Source organism: Fukomys damarensis, unplaced genomic scaffold, assembly GCF_012274545.1.
Source record: "Fukomys damarensis isolate Sample0158 unplaced genomic scaffold, DMR_v1.0_HiC HiC_scaffold_35, whole genome shotgun sequence".
Lineage (NCBI taxonomy): Eukaryota > Metazoa > Chordata > Mammalia > Rodentia > Bathyergidae > Fukomys > Fukomys damarensis.
The window spans coordinates 57,793,573-57,820,546 of NW_022900947.1; the positions used below are offsets into that span (position 1 = coordinate 57,793,573).

Below are 26,974 nucleotides of genomic sequence, written 5' to 3' on the forward strand. Positions count from 1 at the left end.
TTTTTTTCTTTTCCTGAGACAGGGTCTCACTATGTAGCTCAAGCTGACCTCAAACTCGTGGTAATCCTCCTGCCTCAGCTTCTGGCGTTCTAGTATTACCACCACATCTGGCCATTTTGAGACAGGGCCTCTAAAATGCCCATGCTAGTCTGGCCTCAAGTTTTTTTTTTGTTTGTTTGTTTTTGAGGTGTTGGGGATCAAACTTAGGACCTTGTGCTTCTGAGGCAGGAGGTGGTACCAGAGCTAAATCCCCGGTCCTGGCCTCAAATTTTTAATACCTCATGCCTCAGCTTCCATGCAGCTGGGATTACAGGTGTGTCCTACCATGCCTGTCCATCTTAAAGTTTAAACTTTTTCAATGATATATAACCCCAGCCTTGTACTTAAACAGTGGACTGAGCTCAGGGCCCTAACACAGATTTATCTCCACTCTTCTCCCTACCTACATTTGAGAAAGTGTCTTATTAAATCCCTAAATTGCCCACTCTGGGAACTTTTCTTTTTTTTTTGGTGCCTAGGATTGAACTTGGGTCCTTGTGCTTGCAAGGCAGGTGGCAGCACAACTGCGCTAAATCCCCAGCCCAGTGGGAACTTTTGATCCTCCTTCCTCAGCCTCACAGGGTGCTGAGATTACAGGTGTGCACCACAATGGCCAGTTTAAAATTTTAAAAGCTGACTACTGTTTTGCACACCTGTAATCCTAGCAATAGAGAGGCTGAGGAAGGAGGAACACTCTGAGGCTGAGGCCAGCTTCAGCTGCACATAAGACCACAGATCCTATCTCATTAAAACAAAGCAAAATTTTTTAAAAATTTAAAATGGATGGTTTGATAATTAGCTTATTTTACTTTCCCTTGGTGTAGGTAGTAAGTGTGGCAGAAATTGAGAGGTTCAAGAAAAACTTTCTTGGGGGAGGTCAGGCTATGACTACGAAGGAACCCAAGTTTACAAGGCATTGGGTTCTCTAAAACCAAACAGAAGCCTGACATGGTGGTGCACCATGCTGGGATCTATAATCCCAGGACTTTGGGAGGTTGAGGCAGGAGGAGCACAAGTTTGAGCTAAGAATGGGCAATTTAGTAAAATTTCGTCTCAAAGTTAAGAATTACAGTGAGCTGGGAATGGGGCTCAATGCAAAGGCCCTGGATTCATTTATTCCCAGTAGCACAGTAAATATATTAACAAAAAGCAGCAGGATGGTGTATCATGTACTGGCACAAATTCCCTAGGACGAATGTTATCATTATATATATCTAAAATGTACCAATAAATATTTTCTAAAAAATTAACAGGGCTGGGGATTTAGCCTAGTGGTTCCAGAGCCTGCCTCGAAAGCACAAGATCCCGAAAGTTCCATCCCCATAACAAAACAAAATAAATCAAATATATAAAGAAGCAAGTAGACATTGAAAAGTAAAACCAAGTAGAGGACCTCAGGTAATTCAAGTACACTTCTGGGTGTGCCTGGGTGGTTCTGGGAGGCCTGGCCTTGGGTCCTTGCACAACATCTCCTTCCAGCCCTCTAGAATTGAAGATAAAAGTGTAGCTGGCCCCAAGGGTGCCAGAAGCTGAGGTGAGAAGATCTTTGGGCCCCAGGAGTTCAGGGCCAATCTAGACCTAATGGAGACCCTATCTCTCAAAAAAAGATGGTGTATGTGGGGTGTGTGCAAGGAACATGAAGAAATAGCTTAGTGGTAAGCAAAAGCTCTGGCTTCCATCTCAAGTACTTAGAAGAGGAGGAAGCAACAGCAGAGGCAACAGTAAAGGAGAAGCGCTAAGTGGGGAGGGAGAGATCCCAAAGCAAACAGACAGATGCAAGTAGAATACCTAAAGATTCAGTTTAGTTCTCCGCAACAGGAAAACAGAACAGTCTCACAGGCCATACCCCCACCCCATGCCTGTATCACACATCACTGTGGGGCGGCGGGGAGGCTCTGAAGTTGACATAGGAAAAGGTACCAACTCACCCCCTCATTTCCAGTTGCAGGTTCAGGAAATAAAGCGACATTTGGAAATTAAGCTTTTTGAGATAAAAATTTAAGGATTTATGGAGAAGCACTAGAGACTAAAGAAATAATCTATACATTTGGAATACAAAAGTAAGTTGGGGTTGTGAATGATAAAGAAGAACCTAGAGCAAAGGAAAGCACTGAAACATGTAAAGCGCTTAATGTTCCACACATTATTCTAAGTTAATTTTTCTTTTCAAACTTACAAAGTTTTGTCTTTTTGCAGTGCTGGGGATTGAACCCAGGGTTCTTTAAACAAGTGCTCCATTGCTGAACTAACTGTATCCTCATTCCCAAGAGTTCTACTTTGATTCATGTTCCAGAACAAGTGGCCCCACCTGGGGCCTTTTCTGAGGGAGAAGGTCACCTTTTTGCACGTTAGATGGTACAGAGCACAACACAGAACAGGGGTACTTGTTCTACTCATCATTTAATGGATGTAGGGAATGGAAGCCCAAGATGAAATCAAAAGCTGAAATGATATCAAGATTTCATTTCTGAATCAAAGGGAGAGAAGGCTCCAATAAAAATTTTTTGGTAACTTGCTAGTTGCTAGGCATGAATAAAATAAGCTTCGCCACGAGGAGGTTTGTATTCATTTGGGGACAAAGGGGGATGGATGTTCAGGTGATAAACATAATAATCAGTCCCCCTTTGGCAGGTATTCTCAGGGGAGGTACCAGGACCCCTGAGGATAACAAAATCCTGGAGTCCAAAAGTTCCCTACAGGACAGCGCACACCTGCGCTTATCTGTGTGCTTTGAAGGACCTCCAGAGAACTCAGAATAAAAAATACAATGTGAATAGCTGTTATACTGTGTATGGGGGATATAACAAGAAGATGCCTATACACATTCAGCTAGAGATGTAGTACTTGTTAGTATTTTTGATCTGTAGTTCTTTGGTTGAATCCATAGATTCAGGATTCAAAGAGCCAACTACTACATATTCCATCATTGTTACAAGATACAAAGTAGAAAAGGAAAACAATAGCAGGATAGATGTATGTGTACAGGTGGGTGGTTTTGATTTTAAATAGGGTGATCAGTGTAAGCCCGATGAAGGTGCAGCTAAGAAAATAAAAAGAAAACAAGGTTATGAAGTATTTCAGAAAACAAGAACAGAACAAAGGCTGTGAGATGGTACTGTGAAACAAAGAAACTAGGATAGTTGAAAAGAGTAGGAAATGAATTTCGGAGAAAGTAACAGGAAACTTAATCAACCTTTAAGTTCTCGAAGGGCCCTTAATAAGGCCTACCTTCCACTGGTAAGGAAACCAAGTATCAATTTACAAAGTGTATTGTGAACAGTGATGGATTCAGGGAGACTCCTTCAATGACTCCTGTAGTGATTCAAGTAAGAGTTCTTGTTTTTTATAATCTTTTTTTCAGTACCAGGGATTGAACATGGGACCTTGTGGTTGTGAGGCAGATGCAGTGTCACTGAGCTACATCCCTGGCCCAGGTAAGAGTTTTCATATTAATGGTCTGTACCAGTGTGAGAAGTAATAATAACTGATCATGATTCTATATATACTTTTTTTTAAATAAAAAAAGACTATCTAAAGGTTGGAAAAGGGAAGAAGGTGAGGGAACAGACATGAGTAAGGAGTATTCGAAAGTGAACTACTCCTCTGTATGTAATTTTAGGCACATGTAACAAGATTTTCTAACAAATAGTGGCTCGAGAAAAATCAAAGATGATTTCAAAGTTTTTGACCTGAGCAATCAGAAGGTAGAGTTATGGGTTTAGAGGGACCAAGACAGGAATCTATATTTCCACACAAATTATGTCAATTAAGGTATACAAATGCACATATTAAATAGCTAGTTGGATGTACGAGGCTAGAGTCTAGAGGCTGGAGATATAAATATAAAATTAGCTGGTGTAGAAAGTCAGAAATCAGAATGAGACCGGTGGATAAAGAGGATAATCATCTAATAGGCCAAGAGTTTCATCAAATAAGAGGTATGGGAAGAGGAGACAGTAAGGGGGACATTGAACATCTAAACAGGTAGGTAGGTGATGAGGCCAGAGCATGAAGCAGCATGGAAGCCAAGTAAAAAGAGTGGATCAAATGTTAACAGTAAGATCAGGATGGAGAGGTAACTATTAAAATTTTACCTACATGAACATCATTATAGACCATAAATATAGGCATGATTTGAGTGTAGTTGTGGGAAAGAAAAGCTGGCAGGAGAGATTTAAGAGAAAGAGTTGAAATACGTAAGTCTCCAAAAGAATGTTGCTAAGAATGGGGGGCACAGAAATGGGTCAGTAGCTTAAAGTTTGAGATAAGGAGTTTGGAAGATTCAAAAGAAGTTTCACAAATGAATGAATGAATGTTCACAAATGAATGAATGAATAATGTTTGTAGACTAAGTTCTTTTTTTTTTTTCTTTTTCTTGTTTGGTACTGGGGATTGAACTCTGGCCTGTGCACCTGCGAGGCAGGCAGCGAACCACTGAGCCAAACCACCCGCCGGCCCTGTAGACTGTGTTCATGAATACAGCATGATCCAGGTCATCCAGGAGATGGGGAAAACAATAGTGAAAAAAGAATTGTTACAAGTTTTGTATAACAGGAACAACAAGTAGGATTTAGCAGACAAATGGAAGGACCAGTTACCAAAAGTTTATCTAATTGCTGGTAGAAAATATATGGGTGTAAGTATTGATGAGTTGATAGATGGAGTGGAAAAAGACTCTAAGTTTTATATATTTATTGAAGATGCTTCAATGTTTTCAGTATTTTAGCATGCAAGGTCATTTATTAAAGGTGAAAGAAGAACAGGTATTAGAAGTCTAAGAAGAAAGGAAAAAAATAACAGTCTAGATAAATGGGAGAGTAAATTAAAGTGAAGGGATACAGTGTTCCAAATACCAGTCAGCAAGGAAGTGCAAAGAAAATACAACAGTCATTGCTCAAGTGTCTGTGGGAGTCTGGATCCAGGACCTCATTGGATACCAAATTTCTTGAATGTTCAGGTTCCTCCTATAAAATGGCATGGCATTTGCTGCACAGAAAGTATTATAGTATTGCTAAGGGAATGACAACAAAAAATAATAATGCATCTCTGTACATGTGCTTGTCTTTTTTGAGAAATTTTCGCTCCACAGCCCAGCAACTCCTTGGACATGGAATCCAAAGAGACACAGCATCAACTAACTGTAAGACTACCCCCCACATTACCACCATGCAGCCAGGGATATAGCTCAGTGGTTCTGTCGCCTGCCTCACAAGTGCAGAGTCAAGTTCCATCTCCGGTACAAAAAAAAAAAAAACACTATAGATAGCTCCCTAAAAGGCTATGAAAACTGACAAAGACAGACAGGGGGAAGAAAAAATAAACAGAGTAACGAAGTGAAAAGAGGAAGATCAATAGCCATAAATTTAATATAGTTGTTATAACCTAGTTCACGTTCTAAAAGGAAACAATTGTAAAAGGAATGCATAGCTTATATACATTCAATTACTCTACAGTAGAGAATCTACCACATACTAAATTCTCACGAAGTGTTTACTGAGTAAATATAAGGAAATCCAATATAAACTAAAATTCTCAAATTAGAAGTGACCCAAGAAATAGTTTTTGTTGTTTTCGTCGTTTTCTAAGTTGGAGACTGAGTATGAGGTGCAGGCTGGCCTCAAGCTCTCAGGGATAATGGGTATGGTGGTGCATGCCTGTAGTCCTAGCACTTGGTAGGCTGAGACAGGACCACCACAAGTTCAAGCCAGCCTGGGCCACATAGTGAGACCCTGCCTCAAAACAAAGTGCTGGGATTATAGGTGTTCACCAAGACACTTAGCAGAAATATTTTTATATAAGGAGGAAATTAATCAACCATAACTCAGACCAACCAAAACCAACTCCAATGTTCCTAATGATAAAATTTGGGACCACAAACTGCCCAAAAGGATATATTGCTTAGATATAAATGGTAACTTAAAACTACTCAGCCAAATCCTTATGTCCCAACCTGATACTTCAAAGAGAAATATAAATGTGGGCTAGAGTTCAGAATCATCTCCACCATGATGCAGAATATATATATAATATGTGTGTGTGTGTAACACTCTTACACACACCTGTCCATAAAGTATATGGTATAGAAAGAAGAATCAAATTAGAGCTAAGTAACTTGAGGTTTTGTGAACTATTATAACAATAAGAGCACCAAAATACTAAAAACCTGAATATGTTACTATGGAATGCCCTGCAGTTATTTAAAATCACTATCATCAGACAACATTTATTAGTTATCAAAAAGCAAAGTGCAAGTGATATGTTTGTATGATTCGTTTTTTAAAAAGGACACCAATACAATGTATGTGAATATTACTATTTATTGTCGACTATGCCATTCACCATTTTTTGGTACATGCAATTTGTGGAGTGATAAGATAAATTGTAAAATATTGTCTTTAGAATGTCAGAAAGTAAAGAATCAGGAAAAAAGAACAGGAAATAGGCAGGCATGGTGGCACATTCCTGTAATACAAAGCAGTCCAGGAGGCTGAGAGAAGCTCAGCCTGAATGACTTAAATGACTCAGCAAGATCCTGTCTCAAAAAATTAAAATGTCTGGAGAGACAGCTCAGTGCAAAGGCTCAGATTCAATCCTCAATGTCTGTCTGTCACACACACAGAGAAGAAGTATGGATAGAGAGGAGACTAAAACATGAGGGCATGTGAAGACAACTCTAGGCAGAAAATACAGTAGAAGCAAGAATAGTTAGTACAGCTAAATATGACCAACAGGAAGAGCAATAAAATAAGCGAGAAGTGGGGAAGGCATGGTTCGGTGGGCACAGATGTGTGGTTTCAAAGGTCACCTGAAGAACTTCAGAGATAAGGACTCTCAGTTATCTTACAGTGATATGGTTTTCTTAATTTTTGCACGTTCCCATTTAACCTGAGCACACTACTACAATAAACACACACACACACAATCCAAAATGTATTTAAATGTATAAACATCAAAGAGAATAAAAAATTAAAGTTTTTATTTAATATGTCTTTCCTGGCTCTAGAAAGATTGTTTTCTAAATTTATAAAATAGTATTATTCATATGTTAACATTTTAAAATAGGGAATGGATAAAAAGGGCCAGGGATTTAGCTCGGTGGGGCAGCACCTACCTGGCAAATGCAAGGTGCTGAGTTCAATTTCCCCCTATTGGGGATGCGGGAAGCTGGGTGAGCAAAAACCTTAATATTTTAGGAAGAAAAACTTAAAAGAGGTAGATTATGTTGAATTAAGAGAAGTAGGGTCAGGGATTTAGCTCAGTGGTTCCAGCACCTGCTTCCCAAGCCCTTGGACCCAGTACCAAAAGAAAAAGAAAAAGCAGACAGCTGGGTGTGGTGGTGCACACCTGTAATCCTAGCATTCAGGAGGCTACAGCAGGATCTCTGTGAGGCCAGTCTGAGCATACATGTCAAGACCCTGTATCAAAAACAAACAAACCAAAAAACTCCAAATGGTTTTATTCGACTAGTTGGTTATGCCTTTATTAGTACATGTTATATTTCTGGTAAATGTAAATTAAACAAGGTCTAGGATCAAAAAATGTAGGTGTAACTGCAGATTTAAGAGATAAGTGCTGAAATAAGACTGAATCACAAATCAAAACCTAAATTTAACTGACTTTTTTTTTTTTTTTTTTTTTTTTTTTTTTAATGAGCTAAGGTCTCCTCATGTGGCTCAAGGATGGTCTTGAACTCACTATGTAGTCCAGGCTGGCTTCTAACACTAAGTAATCCCCCTGCCTCAGCTTTCCAAGTGCTGGGATCACAGGCGTGCACCACCACGCCCAGCTTTCCTGACTTTCATCACATCAATGTGATTGGATAATTCTGTTAATTTGATTACGACGAAAATGCTTTCCAAAGTAGTCATAATTTTCATTAAGTATTTGAGCCAAACTTAGAAAATCACATACATAATTTAAGTAAAAACAAAACCACAAAACAATGGATTACAGATTAGAGGGGGAAAAGTATGTAGTTTTCATATGTAAAGATTGTCATTACCTTTTCCAGGTCTAACTCCTCTAACAAAATGCTGGCATTCTTGTTGGCTTCCGCAGCCTGTCTGTCTTTGGCCTGTACTATTGATTCCATACAAAGATGACACTTCTTCAACATTTCCTATAATGAAAATTAAAGACATTTCTTGCCTCAAAGAACATTTTCCAGTTAGCAAGCTTCATAAAAACCAGAAGATCTTTGTTAAGGTGCTCAAAAACAGAGAATAAAAATCCAGAGCAGAAAATAAAAAGAAACTAATGAGTACAAATAAATACAAAATTTAAGTACTTAAATATTTATATTCAAAAGCAAAATCTGCTATCCACCAAGCAGTACTTTGAAAACTAAAATTGCTTGCTCCAAACAACTACAGTAATGTGTGTCAGTTGCTTAAAGGGCTAAAAAGAAATGACAACTGTGAACAAAAACTGGATTAAAAAATTTTTAAAGTAATTGTCTTCAAATATTAGCCCCTCACAGAAGGAATTGCAGACACTGAGATACAATTTCTCTTCAACTGTATTTTTTTTTTATTTTGGTTTTTGAGACAGGGTCTCACTATGTAGTTAAGACTGACCTGGAACTCACTATGTAACCCAGGCTGATCTCGAACTCACAGCAATCTTCCTACCTCAGCCTCACAAGTGCTGGGATTACAGGCATGCGCCACCACGCCCGGCTCTTCAACTGTATTCTTAAAACACAGAACAGTGAATTTTTTTTTTCGGTACCAAGCATAGAACTCAGAACCTTGGCTTGCCTGGCAGGTGCGATGCCACTGAGCTAAATCCCCAGCTGCAAATATTTATTTTAAAAATATTAAAATTCTTCTATCACAGAATGCTTTACTGATTCATAAGTTAAGTAAATTTGTTGATTCTCTTAAATAGCATGCCTTATTCAAAAATAGCAGATTAAAAAAATCACTACATATTACACATTATTGCTCAAACCAAGACTTCTCTCATCACTGAGACAGTCTAACCAAATGGACTCTGTGGTGAGGAGTCTGAGAACACATTACCTTGTCTGTGATGGTTGCTATGTATCGCATACACTCAGAATCAGACGGAAACTGATTGACTTCCTTCACCAGGTAGCGTACCACCTTCACATGACCCTAAAAAAGGGACAGTATTGTCAGACAGAAATAATAGTCTCTCACAAGATTCAGAAAATAAGAGAACATCTAAACAAAGACTAAGTTGTGCATTTGCACTGTAAATAAAAAGATACTTTTGCTGTATTGAGTTAAATCTACATCATTCTCATTCTACCTTTCTAAAAAATGTAGAATTATGTGACCTAAAATTGCAAATGTACTCTGAACAAAAATCTAAAAATTAATATAAGGAAAAGTTGGGAGAAGTATTTCTAATGAGAAAAAGAAAAAGAAAAAAAGATAAATGTTCATTCTCCTTTTCTTTGGCAACTCACTACATCTGAGCATCCAGTTGCAGTTTACAGTATTAAGAGAGTAAAATATTACACAATGAGTTCAAGGCCGGCTTAATAGCAAGACCCTGTCTCAACAAAAGACTAAAATTAACAGTTTTATCTTACTCTTTCAGATAAAAAACAAACAGCACTAGACAGTGTGAAAGAAAGAAAATACCCTTTGTACCAGCATCAGCTATAGTTAAATCATTCACTACAACACAGTTCAGTATCTAAGTAAATTTCAATTTCAAACTCATTAATGTGCTGGCCTTTGACACATCTCCAGTATGGCTCTCTAACATAAGACCTATAATTTATCCAGTCTGGATAAAATGGATAAAAAGTTAAGAGTTAACATGATCTATCTCTTCCTTTTTGTCCGAATATTTAAAAAAATTTTGCTTTAAATGAATAGCTATCCCTGAAAAGCTGAAATGCCACTTGCATCATTCCCTAGTAATCTTTCCAACACTTCTACAGTCCTTACACTGTAGATACGCGACAATTTACACAGCTTGTTAAGACTTGGGCATAGGGCCAGGGATATTTAGATGAGTGATTCCGCCGCCTGTCTTGCAAGCCAAGTTCCCAAGTTTGATCCCCGGTCCCCCCGCAAAAAAAATACTTGGGCATGGATCTTACCTTTCTCATTAAGCTACATTAAAAATATTGTAACTGTAATATAATATTTAACTCGTTACAGTGAACCTGATAAGTACTCAAAAAATAAATAGAATGAATACAAAATAGTATAAAAGATAAAAAATGTGCACAGAGCATTAAAATTGTCTATTGGAAAGATATACGCATGCTGGATATTAGAGAAACATCTAAAAGTAGTCATAGTATTAACAAAGATATTTGTCAAAATGAATGATAAAATATAATGAAGGCCTGCAGAACTTATGTAATGTAGGAGATTGGAAAATTCAATGTAAGTTCAAAAAGGATAGAAACAGTTTGTGCAGAAAAAGATTTAAATTACCTAAAGAATAACTAACTGGAAAAAATGAGGGGCAAGAAAAAAGATCATTCTAAATGAGAAAATTTCACTCTACGTGAGAACAGAGATGATGTGAGAGACAAGAAAAAAATCAATCAAAGAAAAGAGAACTGCCCATAAGAGAGTAATAATGGAAGATGATACTAAAAGCATTAATCTGTGGTGGATTTGAACACCAAACCAGGCTGGACTGGACATCAAAAGATGTCAGAGAGGCCAGGGATTTAGCTCAGTAGTAGTTCCGCTGCCTGCCTTGCAAGCCAAGGACCTGAGTTCGATCCCCAGTACCAAAAAAAAAAAGAGTCAGAATGGAAACACAAAACATTGATCACAACAGGATACTAGTATGGAGTGGTTAGGAAGACAAGCTCAATAGTGACATGCAAGTGTCAATTAGAGGTAGGCACCCTCTGAGAAAGTTTCTGACTGCTGAGGGAAAAAATAAATGCCATGTCAGTGGCTTCAGAGTTCAGAGTATCTAGGGAAAAGTGGAATAAACGAGTCAAAGCTGCCTATGGTGATGTGTGCCTATCATCACAAGTCTAGAAGGCAGAAGGCTGAGGCAGGGTTGCAAAACTGCAAAGTGGAGCCCAGCTGAGCAACCTCGATTAGGACTGGGGAAACAGCTCAATGTGAAAGTCCTGGGATAAATTCTCAGTGGGGTGAGGGCCGGGGGTCGTGAGGGAAAGACCAACAGACATGGGACAAGAGAACCGTTAGAGAAAAAGGAAGAGATGACATCTTCTATATATTAAAAATTTTCAACATTTTGGAGTCTACAGATTTTACCAACATTTCTTCAAATAGAATTAAAAAAGCACATAATCTCTGAAATTCATATTTTTTTCGAAATATAGTATACTGGATTTTCAGGAATTTAAAGTATTTTTATTTGTATCAAGGCTATCACTTTCCTTCCCAGTGTTTAACAGTGATGAGAATAAAATAAATCTAAGTAACATTTTTCTCTGCAGTGTGATAGAAGCAAACATTTGTGCATATACAAGTAATTCCAACTGGTTACTCTTCACTGGAGCTACATTTTATGAAATACTAAGATTACAACTGGATTTGAGAGTACTACTGAAAAGGCTTTTTAAAAAGTTCACTTAGCTTTGATGCCCAGTGTAAGTAGTATCACAGCTTTCTGCCACACCTGTACCTATCCTTCAGGGTTGCACATTATTTGCTTTCACCAAAGCTTCGAAATCACAAAATGAGTCTTCACTGACAATGACACATGCACTTCCTTTACTAGAGTAAGTGGAAAATATCAGGTAAATGAGGATCAAAGACCGCTACCTTTCTAAATGCTGCCATAAGAGGAGTTATTTTGCGGTTATCTGCTGCGTCTACGTCAGCACCTGCTTGTACCAGTAACTGAACCACATCAAGGTGTCCACCATTTGCTGCTAGCCACAATGGAGTGTTCCCCTTCTTGTTACGTACATCAATATGAGCTCCCCTAAAAATGAATGACATAGATAGCACTGTCTTAAATGAAATGGAATGATATAGATAACAAAAAACCCCACAACTATTAACATGTGAAAATACTGCATAAAATGAAAATTAGTTTTAATAGTCAAAAACTAAAATATTTGTTCTCTTAGAACTATACTACAAAGCATTTCCAGCCATCAAATGAAATAGTCGTATATTCAATATTTGATTTTAAAATTTTAAAAATGACCATAATCCCTTGTTTCAAATCCAGAGAAAATGGAAACTGTGTAGTGAAAAATAAAGGTAAACCTCACCTCAAAGGTAATATATTAAATAAACAGTAGCCAAGAGATATAAAAAGTATCCTATGACACAAATATATGTCTTAGATTATTTATTTTTATGTATTTATAGCAGGTAATTTCAGAAAAAAATGGATCAAAGAATAACAACTAGGTTTAGTACTAGATGGGCATCAAGGAGTTAAGATGTCTCATGGTAGCAACAGTAGTTATTAATAATAAGAGTAACAAGTACTTAGTAGGATGCCACAGAAAGGTCTTTGGTCTGCCTAGTAAAAAATACAGACAGGGAGACAAACACCTCTGGAAAACTGGCAGGCAAATTCTAAATGAGTATTCTTTATTCTGTCTGATAATGTTGAATAGTTCCAAAACTATCATCTAAAATCCCTAATTGGTATAAAGAATAGGAAAATCAACAAGGAAACCTACATCACTGACAGACTTTAAAGACTCAGAGTACTGTAATACTTGGCAAAACTAAAATTGTGTGGGAGACATGAATATGGATGACAACATCTGCATGTTAAAGTAGCTTATTAGAGCACTTAAGAAGTACATACACAATGAAGAGTAAAAATATTCCTAGGTTGCACTGAAACAAACCAGATAATATAACACATAGTCTGCATGGGTGAAAAATGACAGGTAAGTCTGGGAGGGGAAATCCCACTTATAGGTTATAGAAGGAACCACATGACTTTTTCAATGATACAGCTGCTTAGAATAACAATAACCAGTACCACTTATGTTCACACATGAAGGATATGAAAATATCCTACCTGCCAATGAGAAGCTCACAGAATTTATAATGACCTTTATCTGCTGCTATGGTTAAAGCTGTATCTCTTGAGGAGGGAACTGGAGGAGCATTAACATCGGCACCTTTATCCAAAAGAACTCGGCCCACCTCTGCATATCCACCAGAGGCAGCTTCCATTAGTGGTGTGAGGCCAGTCTAAATTTAGTGGAAAATAAGCAAACAAATGAACAAAAAAACATGTAAGAGAGGAAATATCCAAAATATTATAAAAGAAAAAAGGGGGAGCAACAATATGGTATAGTTTTTTTTTAAAGATTCACAACTGAATCTCAGCAGTGGTACTAGTTTCTTGGAATTACAGACTAATAATCTACTAAAACAAGGTAACTGTACCAAAAATCAATGTTGTTAAGAATCTGAATAAGGTGCAAACATTTGACATGTAACTGGCAATAAATAAACATTCTCTCACTTCTCTTTCAAAATAGCATGTTTTTAGCTGGGCGTGGTGGTGCACGCCTGTAATCCCAGCACTCTGGAGGCTGAGGCAGGAGGATCACTGTGAGTTCAAGACCAGCTTGGGCTACACAGTGAGTTCCAGGTCAGCCTCAACTTCACAGTGAGACCCCATCTCAATAAAACAAAACAAACAAACAAAATAAAACAAACAGCATGTTTTTTAAAATCCAATAATTTTATTGGTAATTTTTAGGTATACAATACGATCACATTCATCATTGGGAATGTGTACCTTTATATAATCTTATCTTGGTTCTTATTTTTCCCCCCATTCCCCTACCCTCCCTTCAACCCCTCCACCCCTCCCTATTTACAAAGACTTTGTCTCCATTTAAAAATTTTCTCACATTTTTCTTTTCCCTTCCACTTCCCCTTCCCTCTTTTCAAAATAGCGTATCTTTTGCAGATAGCCCTAACACCTATAAAAATATATTGTTGAGGTATTTTCAAAAGTTAATGCTTGACTTATGCAGCATGATTCTCGATTTAACATATTCATAGGTAATAAACATTAGAAAGTACTAAAATAAGCCAGGTTAGGATTTTAAGTAAAAGTCCAGCCTGCACTACATAGCAAAACTGTCTCTAAAAAACAATCAATCAAAAAAAGTAGAAAATAACTATTATATATCATAAACATTACAGCAATAAATTCATGGGTAAATTTCAGACCTTTCCTTACCTTAGCTCTGTGTTCAACATTTGCTTTTCTGTCAAGCAGAAGACTAACCACTTCAGTTCTTCCTTGGAAGCAGGCTAAGGTCAGTGCAGTGTTCCGGTTGGTTTCTATTTGAGCATTTATGTCAGAGCCCATGTCCAGCAGGAGCTTAACAGCAGCTGTGTGCCCATTCATAGCTGCTAACATGAGGGGAGAAATGCCCAATTTGCTACCAGTTCTAGGGATTAAGATATGGGGAGGACAAAAGGAAAAATACACATTTTATACCAGAAAAGTGAACTATAATGCAGAATTTTAATGTAATGATTGATATTTTTCAAGTTCTATCTAAATAGTTTTCATTACTTAAACTAATTTTTAAAAATCTCTAACAAACTGGACTCTAAATTTACATGAAGAGCCTAACTACGGTATTCAAAACTAGGTGTCATACAGGTATCTTTAACATGACACTCTTACATAAAGGGTCTGTACAGAAGAATCAACTTGCCTAGAGTTAATCTCAGCTCCTGCATTTAGTAGTATTTTGATGATGTTTACATAGCCACCGGAAGCAGCCAGGCTCAGAGGTGTATAATCAGAAACATTCCTGTGCTCTTTATTTGCCCCCCGTGCTAACAACAGCTCCACCACCTAGAAGGGGAAAATGAAAGACATGTTTTCTTATGGTGAGACAATTTTGAAGGTATGAATTTCTGATTTTTCTTTTTTTCTGATCTATTATAAACCAAAAAGGGGGAAATTTCTTTCATCCTCTACACAAACCTGGTAAAAGATTTTAAGAGGACAACAAAGAGGAAACATCTCAAAACCCATTTAGAAATCTACTAAGAAGGTATGGCATATTCATGGAAAATCCAGACCCAAAATGTCATACACGGTATTTTGGAAATTAGTATTTCTATGTTATTCCATTAGACAGTTGCAAACACAAGTAATATGGAACATGATTTTATTTCTATAGTACTAGGGATTGCACCCAGGATTTTCACACTCAATCACACCCCCCAGCCCTTTAATGTTTTTTTGTTTTTTTTTTTTTTTTGGAGACAGGATCTCACTATGTAGTTGACACTGACCTGGATTTCACTATGTAGTCCAGGCTGCTCTTGAACTCACAGTGATCTTCCTGCCTCAGCCTCCTGAGTGCTGGGATTATAGGCATGCGCCACCACACCCAGCTAATTTTTTAATTTTTATTTTGTTTCAAGACAAGTCCAATTCACCAAGTTACCCAGGCTGGGCTGCAACTTGTAGTCCTCCTGCCTCAAACTCCCAGAGTGCTGGGATTACAGGTATATGCCACCATGCCTAGCTAAAAAAAAAATTTTTTTTTTTTTTGGACACAGGGTCTTGCTATGTAATTCACACTGGCCTCGAACTCACAGTGATCCTCCTACCTGCACTTCCCGATGAGATGACAGGCACGGACCACCATACCATACCTGGTGATTTTTTTAACTTCACACATATACATATATTTGAAATAATTTTAAAGCATTCAATCACAAACTTTAAAAATTATTTTAAAATAGGTAATACCTATCTTTTCAAAAAAGTTGAAAAAACTGTACACATTAATTACCTAGATTTTACCATTAATATTGTATTATAATATAGACTTACAATTCCCACCTAGCAATTGAATTTCTGGGTATATAGTTTTAAAGAAATTCCAGGGTCAGGGATTTAGCTCAGTGGTGCTGCTGCCTGCCTTGTAAGAAAGTACAAGGTCCCAAGTTCAATGAGGTACCAAAAAAAAAAAAAAAGAGAGAGAAAAAGATAAAAAGTGACATTAGCCAATTTCATTTCAGAAAATCCTTTAAGTAATGAAGCATAAAACAAATTTCACAAATCTGAAATGTTCTCAATTCCATTTTGTAAAGATAACTGACTTTAGTTATCCTGAGAGTCTAGTCTCTCAAAATGAATACATATTCACAATAAAAATGTTTGTGATTTTATAGTAAATTGGCAACCAAGTTTAACCACTTCACCTGAAAAACTAGAATGGTTATTAAGTTCACCTGCTGTATTTTAACACCACCATCATCACCTTCTTCTTCTTCCTCTTCTTTTTTTTTTGGGGGGGGGTATCAGGGATCGAATTCAGGACCTTGTAACTTGTGAGGCAGGCTTGGCACCACTGAGCTAAGTCCCCAACTTCATCTGCTGTATTTTAATAAGACTACATAATCCATAAAAATAACACCCTATTGGCTTTATCATTTTTAAATGAAAGGAATCAACTTATTCCTTTTACTCAACATTGAAATTCTGTTAATACAGAAAAGGGTACTACTTCAAGCTACTCAATGACTGAAAATTTTAAATTAAAGCACAATTTCAAAATTTTCTTTCCCTTGTAGCTTTCTTTTTCTCCCCAAGTTCTGGGATTAAGGGCATGAGTTACTATGGCCAGCTGTTAAATTTTATTTTTTGTGAGTTATTTTCAAAAACCTATTGAGTTTAACTGATTAGAATTCAATATAACTTGGTAAGCTATAATCAGCAAGAGAGGAAAGTATTCAAATAGACAACAGTCAACACTTAGCTAGTCAGAGTATACTAACAAAGGATGAAACAGCCAGAGTGAAAGATTTGAAATTATATTATCTGACTAACAACCGAAAAAACAGAGGTCTTATTTCAACAGACTGTTGATGACGTTGGGAAATACAAACACCTGAAAAAAGAAAAACGATAAAGACAAACTATACATCTTCAAAGAATAGGACCAGGAGTAGTGTTTCCCTTGTAAGTAAGGAAACACTGAAAAGGAAAAGGAAGAAAAGCGAAGGGGAGGAGGTTGGAAGGAAGACAAGGGACTTTTTACTGAGTAAGAAACTAAGAGAAGATGGATGTGTTGGTGCACACCAGTAATTCCAGCCCTCAGGGGGCTGAGGAAGAAGGATCACTGCAAATTGAAGGCTGTCCTGGGCTATGTAGTGAATCCAAGGTGAGCTTGAACTCCATAGTGAGACCATGTCTCAAAGAGAAAAAAAATCTGGATGATATAAGGATACTCCCTACATCTAAGATTCAATAAATGCCCGATTGAGAAGTTATGAATCTAGAGATAACACAACTGGTTCAGTAAGGCTTCTTTTTTTTTTTAAACCAGAGATTAAACTCAGAACCTTGGGCTTGCAAGGTAGGTACAGTGCCACTAAACTAAATCCCCAGCCCTGGTGCAGTAAGTTTCACATTCTGATAAAAAAGATATAAGAGATTTGGGGAAAAATAGGTTAAGTCATCCAACTAATTACTAAATGACAGAAAACATGAAGGAGTTGTAATGCTATAGTTTCTTGAGCCTACTCGATCAATGCCAACTGATGGAATTTCTAGAACTGGGAAAGATGAAAGAATACAGACCCAGACTTGGAATATCTTAGTGCTTCTCTTAACCCAATGTAATACACAGGGATTCCTATGTAGGTGTTAATTTTAGAAGTGCAGGGTTCTAAATACTGTATACTTGGGGGGGGCTTATCCTAGCACTGTAAATCAGTCTGAATTAACTGTGATAAATCTTAACATCAAACTGCTGTTCCTGCAGAGAAAAAAAAGCATACAGTACAATACAGTACATATTTGCTAAACAGAAAGGGGGAAAATTACACTAAGAGGAGATGTTACCTCTTGCCTTCCACCAGAACATGCCAAGGACAGTGGTGTGTCCTTGGTTCTTTCTGACTGGGCTTCAATGTCTGCACCGCTGTCCAGCAGTATTTCCACAACCCCAACATGACCAGCAGTAGCAGCCAAGATGAGCGGAGTAAAACCTGGAAAAAAAAAATGATGATCTTTATTAAAGGATCAGTATCATTTCCAATAAACCTAAGCATCAAAACAGATCTAAGAAGTAATATTTCTGCATCTAAAATTTCTTCTACACATATTACAGAAAAATAAAATGAAGTTCACATATGTATAAGCCCTACCTTTCTTATCTCGGTGCTCAATACTAGCTCCTCTCTCTAGAAGCGTCTGTACCAGCTCCTCATGGCCACCAGCACAGGCAAGTGTTAGCGCTGTGTCATGATTACTCTCAGTCTGTAGAAAATTAATTTTCTGATTAGATTACACAGTTTTATAATGTTAATAGTAACTATATCAGACATTTGAATAATAAGGCTTTTTTCTCCATCAGTGGGGCCAGCTAGTAATTTGTTTCAAAAAGTTACAAATAATATTTGCATAGTATGGGCAATTTTTGAACACGAAGAAAAAAGTGTAATTGTTTTGGCATACCAGTACAACTTTAACTACATTGTATGATTAAAAAGAAACCATGGACTCAGTTTTGCTTTTGAAATACAGACTACATTTATTTTCCTATCTCAAATAAGTAAAAAAGACAAACTATTTGAAAATAACAGTGTTTAGACAGGAGATATGAACAGTGATCCCTGAGCATAAATGATTAACCCAACTCACTGCCTGAAGAGTTTCTAGACTGCAGTGTTTGGAACAGATGCCCAGAGCCTATTAGCAGTCTCCCCTAGTTGAGAAGACAGAGTTTGGACAGGTCAAGGTATCTAAAGTCTGTTTTGTGTTTTTGGTACCGGGGATCGAATTCAGAAACTTGCACTTAAGAGGCAGGCAGCAGAACCACTGAGCTAAATCCCCAGCCCGTCAAGGTATCTAAAGCTAATGTTGCACATTACTAAGAGAATCCTACAGAGACAGTACTCTGGAGATGTGTGGAGAATTCCCCTTCAGTATTTAGTTGAGCTTTAATTGGTACATGTGCATGAGGACTTCATTGGCAGCCAAGGAAGACTGCCAGAAAAATCAGGTTGGACACCTAGACCTGCAACACAAGGCCAGAAACAGTTAGTTCTGGATCCACCTCACAGAGCTGAAAGGCAAGACTTGAGGTGAAAAATTCTTTCCAAGTAACTTAGATGTGACTGAAAAGAAAGCCCCCAAATATGCAAAGGAACCAAACATAAAATCCAGTTGGAAAAAAAATCCAGCTGGTATTTTGAAAGACTATTGTAATTGATATGGCAATGTCTCTATGAAATCTTACCTATGATAATGCTAGTGAAAATACTGGATTTATCAGTGGTCAAATTCTATCACAGTTTAAATGCCAATATAGTTAACCAGCTAGTTCTTTATACTTTTAGAACTTTTTACCTGTGGTATCCAAAACAATAATTATTAGCAACATATGAGAAATAGGATTTGAAGTATGACTAAATAACATTTTAATTTAATTTTAATTTAATAACTGATAGTCAATCTGAATGCTGAAGAATTTCTTAAGGGTATCTGGAATGACACAAGGAAATGATTTCACTTCACTAACGTATATCTAACTCAAATCTAAATACATACCCAGTATTTCAAATGTAAACCCAAATTGAGGAATACATTGAAAGGGTGACAAACCTCAGATGGAGGGATTTTGTGTAATGTGGGATAAGAAAGTCTTAAGAAAACTGGAGTAATTTGATCATTCTAACTACAGGTATAGTATACACACCAAATTATGAAGACATTTAGTATTTAGTATAAGTTTTTCACACTTGAAATAAAATTGCAAAATAGCTCAATTTTGGGGTAGCGATTAAATGTTTAAACAGTATTATAGATATTTTAAGCCAAATAAAACTTTTTTGAGATAAGGTTTCAGTTGCCCGGGCCGGACTTGAACTCTTGCATTCAAGTGATCCCTCCAGACTCAGCCTCCCAAGTAGCTGAGGCTGTAGGCATATACCACAAAGTACCTGTTAAAATATGTATATATAAATTGGTATTTAATTTTACATATAAATTTTTTGACAGTACTGGGGATTTAACTGAGAGCCTCTGCAGTGAGCTACATCCACAGCCCTTTTTGAGAGAGGGTTTCATTAAGTTGGCTGAACCTTGTGATCATCCTGCCTCAGCCTCCCATAGGTGTGTGGCACCATTCCAGTTGCTGCTCCTTCATTTTTCTAAAATGTGGCTACTAAAAAATTTGAGCTTAACATGTGTCATGCAATTTCCTTATCAGATAGTGCAGCTCTAAGTATTTTCCATCTTTTTCACATATGCATCTGTTTATCAAACTGTTTTGTTATCTGTCACTCCCTGAGGACTAAAACATGGAAGGCAATGAACATGTCTTAACGACGTTTGCATTTTCCACCTGTCACTGATGTTTTGCCCCAGAAAACGTAGAACTGACAGTCAAGGAGAATAAATGATAATAGCTCTGGAAGGCCAGAGATTCAGACTGCTACTAACAAGAGACTGTATATATGAAATATTATTTTTAAGTTTATTACATTCATGTAATAATAGAAAAAAAGTCACATCCTCCCACAGTCTACAATGGTCTAAAAACTAAACTTCACAAATAAAATGAAAAATGAGACAAAGGCAAAGGGGACCACAAAGACTGTACTGCAAAGGGGCTGGGAGATAGCAGAGCTGGGGCCTGTAGAGCCCAGGGCAGCAACAAGGGAAAAGGCCATCAAGAACAGCACAGAAGAGTTCAGGAAGTAACATGAATGACACTCTGGTGCTTTACAATATCCCCAGCCTCGTCACTTCAAGTTTCTTCCTAAGAGAGAAAGTATTGTGTCTGACTTCATAAAAAATGGAACAAATCTCAGAGAAATAACTTTTGGATGGCTACACAAGCTAACACAAGAAGAAATGGACTTTTACAACCTAGAAGGTTTTCTTGTTTCTGCTCCCCCTACCACATCACACAGAGGTCCTGATGCACAGCAGACACATGTTGAGTGTTATAGTAAGTATCTGTGTTCTATCCTCTCAGGAAGGGAATATGCAATCTACAGACAAGCCAACTTTCGGATTAAGTTTATGAGATTTAAAACTTTTTTCCAGGAGCTAAAAGGTAATTTATGATAACTGTGTCAATCTTAAATAGAGAAAGAAGGGCTGGGGATTTGGTTCAGTGGTGCCACCTCCTGCCTCACAAGCACAAGGTCCTGAGTTCGATCCCAGTAAGAGGGAGAAAAAAAGAGAGAAAGAAGACACACATACAAAACTTGAAAAAGACAAGCATGAAAGATTTTAGTAGATCAAATATATTTTCCCCACATTATGAAATATAAATTCAATTGGAGTGTATTACGTGCCTTTAACAAGCACTCTGTTACATACACTAGAATTGACAAAGTTATCATAGGCTTTGCTTGCTAATTTATGTATTACTATAGATGAAAAATTTAAATTTAATCAATAAGCAAGAACAATAAATTGAGAGTTCAAGAAAAAATCTTTAAAGCTAAAAAAACAAAGATGAACAAATTCCCTGAGAAACTGAAATCAAGAGTGAGTAGCTCCACTGTATATCTGGAGTGAGAAGAAATTAAAAAAAAATTATATTTTATGATAATCTTTTAAGAAAAAAACAAAAGAATTTAAAATTCTCAAGTGAGCCAACTGTGCTGGTCTATGCCTGTAACCCTAGTACTCAGAAGGCTGAGGCAGGAGGGTTGCTGCAAGTTAAAGGTTGGGCTACAAAAGACTTTGTCTCTAATTAATAAATGAATTAATTTCCGAAGTAAGGCTTCCATTCCCCAGGTATGTACCTAGAGAATCCCAAAATAATTACTGACCTGCTTTGTAATACATCAATATCATACTAATTAAAAAAAATGGGGTTGATACAAATAATGACGAGGCAGAGAAAAAAAATAGGTGTTTTGAATGATGTTGATATAAATATGCAAAAATGAAAGCCCAACTACACTCTATTCTATATTTATTATAATAGATAATGAGGGCCAGGCTGGGGATTTAGCTCAGTGGTTCCACTGCCTGTCTCACAAGCGCAAGGACCTGAGTTCGATACCTGGTACAAAAAAAAAAAAAAAAACAGATAATGAGGGCCAGGGATCTAGCTCAGTGGTGCCGCTGCCTGCCTTGCAAGCACAAGGTCCTGAGTTTGATCTCCAGTACCACGCAGCCCCCAGCAAATTTTTCTTGAAGGCAAAGTATCAACTAAAAGGAGCACCCTTTCACTTAAACTGGTTCAGAAGTTACTGTATGTCCATTATCACACATCTCAGAAAATCACAAAGCTGGAAAAGGAGATACAGCTTTATTAAGTGTTTGTACTGTAAAAAGTTTCTATTTAGCCTCCAATAGGATAAAATACACCTATCCATGCTAGAACAGGTATTGTTATAATGAGTTCTAGCTCATTAAATTGATAAAGTTATATTCTATTATAAAAATATTCTACAAGTCATCCACATAACTAATTCTAGAACATTATTGATATAGGGGAAGTTATAATATCCATACCCTTTAAAAGACAGTAATGGAAAAAAAGAAAAGATAATGAATATATTAATCATTAAAAACCAGAAAAAATAATATTGTGTAAGGAAGCACTTGTTTTTCCTATATTTACTAAAATTCAAGAAAAGCTTTAAGGATGCAGACCCAGGGCCACCTGCTTATAATCCTAGCTGTTCAGAAGGGGGAGGCAAGAGAATCTCAAGATGAAGGCTAGCCTGCACATCTCTCCAAGTAAGAAATAAATTACAGCTCAGAGGCAGTGCATTTGCCTGACATAAGTGAGGCCTGGGGCTCAATCCCTAGTGAAAAAAGAAAAAAAATTCATTATAAACATATTTTAAGATAGACTTCGATTTCATTCTGTTTCACATGGTTAAAGGTGATAGATTTAATAACTACCACAAATTGTCATTTTCTAAGCTGTATTTGATTCTATTGTTGTTGCTAGGGTTGTGATTGATCTAATCAGTTATCTTTCCCAGTAATAATGAAAACAGGATTGCCCCAATTAGAGACTCAAATCCTAAAAATCAGCTATATTTGGAAGACACCTGTGAGAAGCAATCATTTCTTAAGGGTTCTAAATACAAGCAACAAAGATATCTACAATAAGTAATATCGAAATATCAACCCAGGAATTAAACCAAGGACTATACCAACAACCACATAGAAATGAAAAGACATTTAAACAAGACACAGTCTTCCAGCTCACCAAAGGCAAATTCTGGGAGAAATGAGAGAGAAAAGTCTGAAAATCAGCCACCTGGGTAATCCGAACTGATAGCACAGGAAGTAAAAAAACACATGAAAGAGGCTTTACAAATACTCAAAACAAATAATTTCCCAGATAAGACACATGATTATCAACTCTAGAAGAGAAACAGATTAAAAAAATAGAAGAGTCCAGGACCATGATGAAAGCCACAAAAGCTAAGGATAGGAAAGAAATGGAAACCCTGAAGGCCCAACATAAGAAAGAAATAGAATCCATGAAATAGATTCAAACTGAAATCTAGGAGATTAAAAACGCTATTAAAAGTATACATAGCAGACTAATGCAATTTGCAGACAGAATATCAGATATAGAAGACATGATGGTGGTCAGTGACCATGAAAAGAGAGGTCTCTTAAAAATAGTAAGGGGACCATGAGAAATCACTCCAACAGCTCCTAGATGACACAAAGAAGAATAATATAAGATTAATGAGTCGAAAAAAAAGCAGGAAAAAGCACAAATGACAAAGTGTTCACAGAAGTAATAGCAGAAAACTTCCCAAATAGAGCAAAAGAACTTGACTACACAGAAGTGAGGCCAACTAGTCATGATTAAAAAAAAAAAAAAAAAACTACTCCCAGACATAAAATAATCAAGATCAAGGAAGCCCAATAGAAGAACAAAATACAACAAGCAGTTAGACAAAGGAAACAAATTACATGCAAAGGAAAGTCCATTAGAATCACAACAGATTTTTTCAACACAAACCCTTAAATCAAGGAGAGCCTGGAGTGAGGCATTTCAAGCTTTAAAAGAAAACAACCTCCAACCTAGACTGATGTATCCTGTAAAACTATCTTCAAAATTGATGGAAAAATAAGATACTTCCATGACAAAGAACACTGGAGAAACTTCATGAATACCAAACCTGCACTCCAAACAATTTTTAAAAATATCCTAGAGAAAGAAAGTCACAATTCCATGAGGCCCAACAGAGCAAAGGGAGAGAAAAATAAAAAAGAACCAACAGCAGCAAAAAAACATAGCAATGATAAGTCAATACATATCAGTTATAACCATGTCTGTGGCCTTAATTAACCAGTCAAAACAAAGAGGCCGGTAGAAATGATAAAGAAGCAAAATCCAACAATAGGTTGTAACAAATCCTCAGTAGCACGGGAACTAGCACAAAGAATCAACAACTGGAATTTCATCTTTTTAAAAAAGTTTCTGCACTGCCAGAGAAATTACAAGCAGGGCTAAGAGACAATCTACAGTGCGGGAAAAAATTTTTACCAGATGCTCCTCAGACAAAGGTCTACTATTCAGAAAATATACAGAACTCAAAAAACCAGACTACCCAAATATAAAGACCCAATTCAAAAATGGGCATGTGAAATGAACACACATTTCTCAGGAAAAAAAAAAAGTAAAAGCAGCAAATAAACATAGAAAAAATGTTCAACACCACTGGTCATTCAAGAGATGCAGATGAAAACACTGAGATTCCATCTCACCTCAGAAGGAATGGCTGCTATCAAGAAATCGACTAATAAATGTTGGCAGGGTTGTGGGGAAGATAGGAACTCTTCCTCATTGTTGGTGGGAGTGCACACTGGTGGAAATCAATATGGAGATACCTCAAACAACTAGGATGAGAGGTTCCATTTGACCCAGCTATTTCTCTGCTGGTTATCTTCCCCAAAGAATTTAAAGAATTATACCACAGCAATATATACTTACCCATGTTTATAATAGCACAGTTTACAACAGCTAAAATTTGGAGACAGCCCAACTGCCTATTAGCTGGAGACTGGATAAAGAAGATGTGTTTTTGTTTTTGTTTTTAATGAAGTACTACTCAGCCATGAAGAATGAGAAACTAAAGACATTATAGCTAAGTGGATGCACATTGAGGCCATATGCTTAAGTGAAATTAATAAGACACATGTGTAAATACTGAAGAGTTTCTCTGGTGTGAAAAAGTATAAAAAAAGATCAAAATGTATAATTGATATTGTGTAATAGGAAGAAACGATATACTTTAGTGAGACACTGTCTCAAAATAAAAAAGAAAAAGAAAAAGGCAGGGGATGGAGATCACTGGGTTCAGCTCCCAGTGGTGCAAACAAAACAACCCCCCCCAACAACAATGAAACAGATGGATTATATACAAAAGAATATTTAATCATTTAAAGTACCTGCTTGATGTAAAAAAGTGAAAATTTAAAAACATCAAAATAGAGATGAAAAATTATTTTTATTATCATTTTGTACATTTTTCCCTATGCAGGAACTTTCTAATATCTAACTATGTCTTTTATGGCAAACTCCATAGAAAAGTTTCTTTTTACACCAATTCAAAAATGAAAAATCTCTTTTATTTGATAAAGATCAGATAAAGGGATTTTTTTTTCTTTGTTTTGGTACCAGGGATTGAGCTCGGGTCTTTGTGCTTGCAAGGCAGGCAGTGGAACCACTGAGCTAAATCCCCGGCCCCGATAAAAAGATATTTTTAAGGAGCCAGAGTCAAATCTTCAGCATGCCTACTATGTTTAAAACGTAATATTTCTTAATCTTTGAAAAAATCTAGTTTTAATTTCTCAGAAAAGCTGGTATGAGAAAAATTAATTCACTACTAATATAATTTCAAATTTGATAAAATCACAATCACACTTGAACATACTTATCCTGTACTTATTTTGTTTAAAAACATATTTTAAAAAGTATTCAGTTTTGCTTTTGGATTAACTCTTGGTCACAGAAAAAATTAGAAAAATACTTCCAGGAAACATTAATAGCCTTAAAGAAAAAAGACAGTGGAAAATACAAATTCATTAGCACATTCAATCCAGTTTTATAAGGCAGTTGAGTAAATGTAAGTAAGTTAAAGTCAACATACAATGGCTCACAGTTCTTAAAAGGGTATAAGCATGTAGTTAAAACTGGCATCTCAAAAGCCAAACACAATTGGTGTGGTTCCCGTATCCACGATTTCTTAGCTAAAATGATTATAAGCAAAATATTTAATCTCTTTCAAAGATGGTAAGAGTAGCTGCCGTGTGTGTGTATGTGTGTATACACACACACGCATATTGATATACATGTATATATTCATTCTGATTAGATGAAGTAATTCCTTAAAAAGTGTCCTTAGAAGTTTTAAGTGAAAAATAAAGAAAAAGAAAAAAGCAGAAGGAGGGAGGTGACAGTACATATAAAATGGCAAGCGTCTGGCAAACAAAACATAAAAGAAATTCCATTTCACAGAAAAGAGACATTTTATTTAAAAGGAGACTTTATGTATGTATGTGTATGTATGTATGTATGTATGTATGTATGTGTGTGTGTAGTTTTGGAGGGAGACTGAACTTAGGACCTTATGTTTGCAAGGCAGGCGGCAATACCAGAGCTAAATCCCTGGCCCAAAACTTTATTTTTAATAGGTTAGGAGTATGTGCCCCTAATAATCTGTAACACACATACACCCTATACATACCAATACATATACTTTCTGAAACTCAGGCTTATAAAGACCAAATCATGCACAAAATTAAGTTTTAACTACTCCTTCACCCCAGGTAGTAATCAGAATACAAAACTGTATCAGTGAAAATACAAAAACTACACACATAACCTGAAAGCATTCCCCCTTCTCAGTCACCCCTCAGTCAGACCACCGGGCCTCTCTTTAGAACAGAACAGACATTATTCTCTCCAAACTCACTAAAGAATGTGTTTACTTACTAGCTCTCAAAATTTTAAAATCTTAAACAGTGTCCCTTTTTG

At 36.7% G+C, this 26,974-nt stretch overlaps 1 protein-coding gene and 1 long non-coding RNA gene across 6 annotated transcripts in view; one reads left to right on the forward strand and one right to left on the reverse strand.

Annotated features, from left to right (window-relative positions):
* The window catches only part of LOC104853056, a 4,259-nt gene extending 825 nt beyond the window's left edge, over positions 1-3,434 (forward strand). The window contains exons 1-3 of one of the 2 annotated variants that reach the window (XR_004515335.1): positions 1,359-1,437; positions 1,982-2,099; positions 3,401-3,434. This is a non-coding gene — a long non-coding RNA (uncharacterized LOC104853056). Of the gene's footprint in view, positions 1-1,358; positions 1,438-1,981; positions 2,100-3,400 lie in introns of those variants that run through there. The other variant, XR_777672.3, reaches the window with a different exon arrangement.
* Positions 1-26,974, reverse strand: part of Ankrd17 (ankyrin repeat domain 17) — a 154,654-nt gene that overhangs the window by 50,589 nt on the left and 77,091 nt on the right. For all 4 annotated transcript variants that reach the window (XM_010610877.3, XM_010610875.3, XM_010610879.3 and 1 more), the window contains 8 exons: positions 18,138-18,249; positions 17,833-17,978; positions 14,681-14,823; positions 14,194-14,407; positions 13,012-13,187; positions 11,784-11,946; positions 9,063-9,158; positions 8,042-8,158 (listed from right to left, as the gene is read on the reverse strand). In XM_010610877.3, coding sequence (XP_010609179.1) covers positions 8,042-8,158; positions 9,063-9,158; positions 11,784-11,946; positions 13,012-13,187; positions 14,194-14,407; positions 14,681-14,823; positions 17,833-17,978; positions 18,138-18,249 — 1,167 coding nt within the window. The remainder of the gene's footprint in view (positions 1-8,041; positions 8,159-9,062; positions 9,159-11,783; positions 11,947-13,011; positions 13,188-14,193; positions 14,408-14,680; positions 14,824-17,832; positions 17,979-18,137; positions 18,250-26,974) is intronic.